General features: G+C 40.4%; 1 protein-coding gene across 1 annotated transcript; it reads left to right on the top strand.

The window, feature by feature from the left end:
* Positions 1-268: 268 nt before the first annotated feature.
* Positions 269-8778, top strand: PSMD7 (proteasome 26S subunit, non-ATPase 7). The gene is made up of 7 exons (XM_079117852.1): positions 269-460; positions 2363-2454; positions 3576-3668; positions 4380-4477; positions 5012-5092; positions 6838-6929; positions 7797-8778. Exons 1-7 carry the CDS (start codon positions 387-389, stop codon positions 8239-8241), a joined length of 975 nt encoding a protein of 324 aa, XP_078973978.1. The 5' UTR covers positions 269-386; the 3' UTR covers positions 8242-8778.
* The last annotated feature ends 507 nt before the right edge of the window (positions 8779-9285 follow it).

Below are 9285 nucleotides of genomic sequence, written 5' to 3' on the forward strand. Positions count from 1 at the left end.
AAATCTGAACAGAAAGTCAAATTGCAGACACAAGACATGGATACTTCTAAATGCAGACACATTAAAAATCCTTAAATCACTCTATCCTTGGTACCCAAATCCCGATCTAATCTCCAGCATCGCTTTAGGTTTGAAGTCCCCCGAAGCCCACGGCGCGGAATTTAAGAAGGTTCCGCCCTGCTCCGACGCTTTCCCTTCTCTAAAAGGGCGGCCCTGGCGACAGTGCGGGCATTCTGCGCGAAGCACTCTGGGAGCGGAAGAAGGCTGCGCGGCGGCTGCCGAACCGGAAGGGGAGGAGCTGGGCCTGGCGGGTCCGCGGGTGTTTCTGCCGCTGCCGGTGTTTGCGGATCGTAGGGAGCCGAGCCTGGCGTGCGGGGTGTGTAACGATGCCGGAGCTGGCAGTGCAGAAGGTGGTGGTCCACCCGCTGGTGCTGCTTAGTGTGGTGGATCATTTCAACCGGTGAGTGGACGGCCCGGGGCGGCCTAGCGGGGCCGGCAGAGCTGGGGCTGCTGAGTCACCGGCACGCTGGGGGCAGCGCGGTGGCCACGGGTAGGCTGGGGACGCAGGTGGTACGGCCGCGGCTGAGCCTTGGTTCATTGAAGCCAGAGTGACCCTGAACCGCGTCCCCGCCGCCACTCGGGGACCTGAGCTGCCTGTTCTTTCAGCGAAAGCTGGATGGTGCTTTAGTATGGAGGAAGGGGCAGGCTTCGGTTGACACTGACCCCCTGCCTCCTGCCTGTCCGTCATCTCGCCCATCCCTTTTCAACAAAAAGACTGATGTCCTAGGAAAGCGCTTCCGCCCTGCGCGTGTGTGCCTCTGAAAGCTGCCACCGAAATTCTGTTCTCGAGTCCGGAATAGCTAGCTTCCTGAATGGACGGTGGGCGGTGGTGGTAACCCCTGAAATTTCCTAGGTGGGAATTTGTTTTGATGGTATCTTAAAATGTAAGTGAGATGGCAAGTTTCTCTTTAAACAACGAGACCAGTGGGAGACTGGGGCATTAATAAATAAGGTGAGAAAACATCCCACAGAGCACTTGGTAAGCTCACTGTATCTGCCGCCTTTGCTTTTTTGGAGCTGTTCATCCTGCTGGACCTGTTGCACGTGTTCAGAAATTTTACAAGATAATTAATTAGCAGTGTAAAAACCCAGTTGAGAGCATCTGCTGTAAAGTCTTGGTTGCTATGTGCCCATTTTCCTGCTTTCTACAACTAATTGAACCAGACACGAACTCAGGACTCAATGAGGGTTACAAGACCCACTTCAGTTCCATTGTAGAAGACTCAGCCTAACAGGATATGTGGACTTTTCTACTGCACAGTAATTACCGTTTTGTTCTCATAGACACTTGGTAAGAGTATAGTTCAGGCAGACGCTGTTAGTTGCTTGTGCCAAATAACACATGTAAGGTTTAAAAAAAAGACAAATAGACCCAAAGAAAAGCCAGTGAAAGTTTCCTCTGAAGTGTGGAAACTCATCTTTGCAGTGTTTACAACTTCCAGAAACAATGTAAGAGCCACCAAGGATCCTTAACTTTGATCCAAACTTAGTAAGCATCAATATATTTACCAAACTATATGTTAAGAAAATTACTGCAGTTAAAACAGTGTGAAACTAGCAACTGTTGGGGAAATGTAATTCATTTTATAATGGTTTTTGTCTTTATCATTCAGTTGTATTGTTTGTGTCTTAACATTTACTAGTGGTTGAAGAATTCTTAAAGAGTGATACACTTGTAGCTTCTTAGTAGAAAATCACTGAGGAGGTTTGAAATAGAGTTAGAGATTCTAAAGTAAAATATAACTCATTTGTTGTAATTAGTAATTAGTTAACAGCTCACTTCTAACTTCTGCCCAATATACCAGTCAGAGAGACCACAAATAGCACACTCATGTCTTTGGGTGGGAATCACTTTCTAAGCACCTATTCTTTACAAAGTAAATCTACTGGGGCTCATAGACATACAGCGTATGTTACAGAAAATTTGCATGGAGATCCCAGGCCATAATACTGGTAGTACTACAGCATTTTTATCCCTGAAGAGATTTCAGGATAGAGGAGATGAAGAAAGTTCAAAGGAGCACTGCAAAGAAAAAAATAAAGTTTGATTTTTTTTCCAAGCATGAATTACTTTGCAGTTAATGGTAAGTAAAAATTCAGTGTACATTACTACAAAGTTTATGAATTACTCCTTATATTTAATATTGCATACTAATCTAACATTATTACATTTGTTAGGGAGACTAGTTGCAAGGTAAACTCAGTCGTATCTGTACTGTTGATATTTGTCATTAACTATCTTAATTGTTGGGGTCCTGTATCTATATATCTATGTAGACTGACCACCTGTTTTCTCATTTAGAATTGGCAAGGTTGGAAACCAGAAGCGTGTTGTTGGTGTGCTTTTGGGGTCGTGGCAAAAGAAAGTACTTGATGTGTCCAACAGTTTTGCAGGTAAAAGATAAACTTTAAATTTTTCTCTAAGCATGATTGAAATGTCAATTTACTTTTCAAAAATAAACATTTGTTACAATTGTTTATTACAGCCACAGATTCTATTTCAGAATTGCTGGACTATTATAAAGGAAGACCAAAGGCTACACTCTAGGCCAGAACACTAAATATTTTAACTTGCAGGCTTTGTAGTCTCCATTTCAACTGCTCTTCTCTGCTGTTGAAGTTCAAAAGCATCCACAGAGTGTGTGTAAACAAACAAGTGTGGCTATGTTCCAGTAGAACAGGTCATGTAGTTTGTCAACCCCTAAGCATGGTGGCACACAGCTGTAATCCCAGTTACTTGGGAGTCTGAGGTAGGAAGATTGTAAATTCAAAGCCATCCTGAGCAACTTAGCAATATCCTTTCTCACAATAACAATAAACGAAGTTTATTGTTACAATAGTACGAAACTATTTAACCCTTGCCATGGGAAGGGCAAGAGGAGATACGGAGACCTTTAACCTTTGACTTTGTATCATAAATCCTTTCAAAAACTTCACTTTTATGTTCCATATGTTATTTTTTGGTTTTTTGTTTGTTTGCAGTACTGGGAGTTGAACCCAGGGCCTGGCACATGCAAGGCAAGCATTCTACCACAGAGCTACATTCCCCAGCCCCTTTTATTGTTATTGTGAGAAAGGATATTGCTAAGTTGCTCAGGATGGCCTTGAACTTACAATCTTCCTACCTCAGACTCCCAAGTAACTGGGATTACAGCTGTGTGCCACCATGCTTAGTGTTCCATGTACTGTCTTTATGATCAAAGAAGGAACAACAAAGGACAAAGTAATTGCCGGCATGACTTCTGGACTAGAAGTCACTAACTCTGGTGTCTAAAAAGAACCAGCCAGTGATGCAGTTTGCCAAATGAGAAATGTTGGGAAGGGATAAGGCTTTTAGCAAACTGAAGAGTATGTGTCCTTTTTAAATACTCCACCCAGTAACTACCAGGCCTTAATGGTTTTTTGACGATAAGCTGAAAAAATCAAGTAAAGTAAAATTTAACTGTTTTGGACAAATCAGACATGTAAAAGTGATTTTCTGTCTAGCACCTAAATCTTAATTTTTTTCTGTTTAGTTCCTTTTGATGAAGATGACAAAGATGATTCCGTCTGGTTCTTAGATCATGATTATTTGGAAAACATGTATGGAATGTTTAAGAAGGTTAATGGTGAGTCTTTCTAAGAAGGTGTTATGGCATGATGTTGACTTATGTGTGTGTGTATGTGTATTTTCTTTCCTTTTATTTTTTTCCTTTGACATTGTTTAATGTCAAGGGCCCTTTCATTTCGCTAGACTTAAGTAAGATTGGTGATATTAGATCATTGAAGTTGAAGTAGAGTAAATGAAAAACTACAATGGTAATTTATGGCCAGATTATGCACCTAGGATTGAGCAGGAGAGGTTGGGGGGATAGTCCTCTGATTTCATCATAAAAGCAGAAGGCTATCGAATAAGATCCCCCTGCCCCTAGAGCTTTAGTACCACCAGCCAGCATAAATCCCTCTTTCACATGTGTCATTTTCATTTTATATCATCACAGTGGCCACGTTGCTTTGGAAATACTTATTCCCACAACTCTCCAGTTACCACGTATGTGACGTGAACTTGAATTTGCTTATATGTTGCCTTGGAATTATTCTCTAGTCATTTCATGAAGATTGTTCTCATAAACTGGCCAAGGATATAATGATCTCTAGGTCACACACTATTTTTTGAAAATTCTGTTTTTGAGTTTTAAATTTCATAAGTTTAAAATAATTTCAAGGTTTAAAATAGATGTCTGGAATTTCCAAAAAGATAAAGGATATAACTCCTGATATTCTTAAGCAAGTTGTATAGATTGTGATGAAACAACTAAAACCAAGTTTTTTCTTCCCAGCCAGAGAAAGAATAGTTGGATGGTACCACACAGGCCCTAAACTACATAAGAATGACATTGCCATCAATGAACTCATGAAAAGATACTGCCCTAACTCAGTAAGTGTTCTCTTTTTAAAACTCTTGAATGATATTCTTTGCCATCCAACTTAGATAGATTTGGGTAGTGAATCAGTTCACTGCATTTTCTTTATAAGTTTTTTGTTAATTGTTGTTATTTTGTACAATACACCATAGCCTTATGGATTTAGTAAATACATAATGCCTGCTAAGTGCGTGGTATGTGACTTACTTAATAATCTCAGTAACTATTCTCCTTTCAACAAGAACACTGAAGTTTGCAGTGCTTAGTATGTTCTGATGTAATGAGATGAAGATTGAAATTTTGCCATCTTAACTCTGATTTCCTTGTGCTCAGCAACCACACTGTATGACCTTAGCTTGTTCAGGGAAGGAAGTAAAAAGTGAGCAAATGATGGAATAATTTGAAATATAAATTCATTTTTGCTTAAAATTCTGTCTCATTTCTGATTGAATAAATGAAGTTGCTTTAGTAACCATCAGAAGAATGACTGAAATTATCCCATTTGTGTTGAATGTAAAGTAGATTTCTAAGCTGTGTTTCTTTGCCAGGTATTGGTCATTATTGATGTGAAGCCAAAGGACCTGGGGCTGCCCACAGAAGCATATATTTCAGTGGAAGAAGTTCATGATGTAAGTCATCTTGCTATGAACTCAGGAGATGGGACTGGCACCTCATTTGAGTGATGAGTATTCATTCTTTTCCATTTTCAAGTCAAATCTTTTCTCTAACAAAAAGACGATAGCTGATTTCTGCTAATAGTTTGCTCGTAGGATTTTTTCCTCTTAAGTTTTTGAATCACCAAGGAAATTTAAAGGACCAAGGAAATTTGAAGGACCATGGAAATTTAAAATCGCTTTCACAAATGAAATGGAGGCTCAGAGTAGTCCAAAGATTGCCCAGAAATATTCACAGCAAAGGAAATGTGGGGACTAGGGAGGTTGATCCTAATCTCATACAGTATCCACTGCTGGACTTCCTCTGTGCTGGTGTTCTCTTCTCCTTGAGAATTTCCATTTCCTAAAGACTAAATCATAGGTTTTCAAATGGAATAAGTCAGAGCTGCCCAGACCCATCTCTGTGATCATTGACATCTGAGTTGCTTTGATATAAAAGTGCATAGTTGCCAGAATATAATTTTTCCTTGTTTCTAGGAAAACTAAACTCAAATTCTGGGGTAGAACTTGATGTAAAAATATATGTTTTAAGCACAAAATATTTGTACTTAGGGTATGTACTAAAAAGCTCAGTGTTAACTTTCCAAAGCCAAGAGTTTGAGAGATGGAGTAAAGTCTACTTTTGGATTTAGGTATGTAGTACTTATCCTCAAAATTTGGAAAAAAGTAGTTTTGGATAGCTCTGCAAATGTTCCTTCACTAATCCCTATCCTCCTGTTTTTCTTTTTGCTTAATCCCAGGGAGCTTACATCCAAATTTATTGCCTGATTGCAATAAGGCTTTCATCTGTGGTCTTTATCCAGTTGATTTTATTTTTTAGTTCATGCTATTTCTTTAGAAAAGTAATTCGAGGCTGCTCACACACAAAAATGCACATAACAGTGTAGATGTTTCTCGGTAGACGTTAAAAGGCACTTAAGGGTCATATGAGGACTAATCCAAAGAAATGACAACAGCTCATTTTACAGCACATATTGTAAGTGACTTGCCCAGGATCCTGCAGCTCCCTGGTTTTATGCATGATAGGCCAGATTTCAAAGCCAAGCATTCTGGCTACAGAATATGTACAGCCCTTACACAAGATGCATACCCTCTTGCGGCACTAGGTTCAAGAAGAGTACCCCTTGCATCTCATCATCAGTCATAGATGATCCAGTGAACCACATCCCCCAATGAATCCTTTAATTAAGACCACCAGAAAACCACTTATACCAATTGCATTATTTCTAGTGCTCTGGGATCATTCGATCCAAGGGACAATAAGTGGCTAAAATTCATATTTTTGGGGTATGCACTTACCTCAAGTGTGGGTATTTTGTCCATTCTAGAAAGAACAATATACTTTAAAAGTCAACCTGAGATTTCCCTGAGCATTCATCTCCAGTATGGAATTGAGGGAATTATCAGGAATTTTTATTAAAAACAAACAAAAAAGATTTTCCTCAGAAAACAATGTGATAGCCACTACAACATACAAATAAGCTAGCCATGATGCCCCAGCAGACCTCATCACTGAATGCCCCTGGTAGTTTTAGCTTTGAGGGCTAAGCTTTCAAAGTAGACCTGACCCACCCTTGCTTTGGGCAGCTTGGTAAAAGCACAAGAAATGAGCTGAGTAAAAGAGACTCAAGGTGTGAAAGGGTGTACATGACAATTTGCTTGTTGTAGGTGCATAACTATTGTTAAGCCTCTTTTCCTAGGATGGAACTCCAACCTCGAAAACATTTGAGCATGTGACCAGTGAAATTGGAGCAGAAGAAGCTGAGGAAGTTGGGGTCGAACACTTGTTACGGTGAGTTCTTCCTACTGCATCAGAATCATTAGCTGCCCAAGAGGCTGCAGGGTGTGAGGAAGAGACCATGAGGAGTTTTGAGATGCAAGTTCTGGTTCTGGTCCTGGTCCTGGCCATCCATTAACAATTCCTTGGTTTTGAACAAATTACTGTCCCTTTCTGGATCTTGGTTTTTTGCCAATAAATGGAGGTGCTTGAATTAGATCATCTGTAAAGTATCTTAAGATGTAAGCCTATAATAGGAGCAGGTGTGTGAAATGAATGCAGAGCTACTCTCCACTTGATGTCCTTTCCAGCCAGCAGTCCAGTTCCTACAGAGTATCTTTATCTTGGGTTGTTTTATGTCATTGTTTGTTTTTTAATCCTCTTATCTATATAATCTTTATTTGGAAAAGGTCATACTTTTTTTTTTTTGTCAGCCTTTCAGTTCTGAAAACTGAAGCTTCTTATTGAAGCTTCACATTCTAGAAGTGCAGGTAGGGAACATTCTATCCTCTGTAGGAACAGGTAAGTTGAGATGGCGAGCTCCTTAACAGAAGGTGATCCAGAAAGCTATTGGCAGATCTGAACTGTTAGCCAAAACAACCTTTTTTTTTTTTTTTTTTTTTAAGTGAAAATGGTTTCATTTTAGCTGTCTCATAGTCATCTTTTGAAAAAGTCCTGTGATAAGAAAGATAACATATGGGCCCTCAAATTAAAACAAAATCAAGGTGCTTTATATCCAACTCTTTATCAAATAGAGAAGAAACTTTTTTCCTTTGAAGCTTGCCCCTCCCTACAGAGCTAGATGTTTTCTTAGAGTGTGAGAACCTACATAGTAATATGGTATCCTTTCGCTTTTTCTTTCCTTGTGATGGGTTGTTACAGAGACATCAAAGACACCACAGTGGGCACTCTTTCCCAGCGGATCACAAATCAGGTCCATGGTTTGAAGGGACTGAACTCCAAGCTTCTGGATATCAGGAGCTACCTGGAAAAAGTAGCCACAGGCAAGCTGCCCATCAACCACCAGATCATCTACCAGCTGCAGGACGTCTTCAACCTGCTGCCTGACGTCAGCCTGCAGGAGTTTGTCAAGGCCTTTTACCTGAAGACTAACGACCAGATGGTGGTGGTGTACCTGGCCTCACTGATCCGCTCCGTGGTTGCCCTGCACAACCTCATCAACAACAAAATCGCCAACCGGGATGCCGAAAAGAAAGAAGGGCAGGAAAAGGAAGAGAGCAAAAAGGATAGAAAAGATGACAAAGAGAAGGATAAAGATAAGGAAAAGAGTGATGTGAAGAAAGAAGAGAAAAAGGAGAAAAAGTAACATGTAGCTTTTTTAATTTGTAAATTAAAATCTTATAAACTAAATCAGTGTGCCACTAGAGGGTTCTTTTTCACTTTCAGTGCTTGTTAAAAGCTGTCCTGACGAGAGCTCTCTGCCTCCAATCATTCTTGCTGTGGCATTACATGATGTAAATGACAGAGGGACTGATCTCCAACTCAGACTGCAGCCTCAGCTGCTGTGCGCTGGGGATTGTGATAGCTCAGGCTTCAGATTGTGTGAGAAAAGTGAAGAGACAACAACATAATATTTTTGGTACTCTTCATTCTTTAAAAACAGAAGCTGAATTTTCCCCTTGAGAGATTCTTGGGGGTCTCCTTCTGATAATTGGCAAAATTGCTAAACAGAATGTGTGGATTCTGTACATTCTCTGGCTTGTAAACCTTGAGTTCTGACACTTGTGAACTCTTGAGAACCACACCACATTTTGGACCTGCAGCTCTGGCATTCTCAGGGCTTGGGGTCCAGCTTCATGTATTGTTTACCTTTGAAGACATGATTAAATGGCTTGGTTTTTAAGTCTGTGTTCTAGTGGTTTTTGGCTTTGGAAGTAAAGGTCCACTATCTTCAGAAGCAAGGTGACTTTCAATTAAAGCTGCCTTGAAGAATTCTTTTAGACTTATATCTTTTATGAAAGAAAGAATCTCAGTCCTAGAAATAAAAGCTGGCAGCCTGCTAGAGTGAGAACTGTCCCCCTAACTCCTAAGTCCCAGTTTCTGCAGGCAAAGTGTGCACACCTGTAATCCTGGCTGCTGGAGAGGCTGAGACTGGAGGACCACAAGTTCAGAATGTTGAGGTTATAGCTCGGTGGTAAATTGTCCTTTGGTTAAGTCCCAATACCAAAGAAGTCCCAGGTTCTAGTTTGTGCCTCAGATTCTTCACCTGAGAAGTGGTAGATTGAAGACCCTAGAATAGTTTCTCCAAAGGAACACATTCATTTGCAACTGCAACAGGTCTAAAGTATATCAGGCTCAGGGTTAACAAGGATGTTACCAAGAATGGAACACAGCACACAAGTCTCCAATG

Source organism: Sciurus vulgaris (assembly GCF_902686455.1).
Source record: "Sciurus vulgaris genome assembly, chromosome: 17".
Taxonomy (NCBI): Eukaryota; Metazoa; Chordata; class Mammalia; order Rodentia; family Sciuridae; genus Sciurus; species Sciurus vulgaris.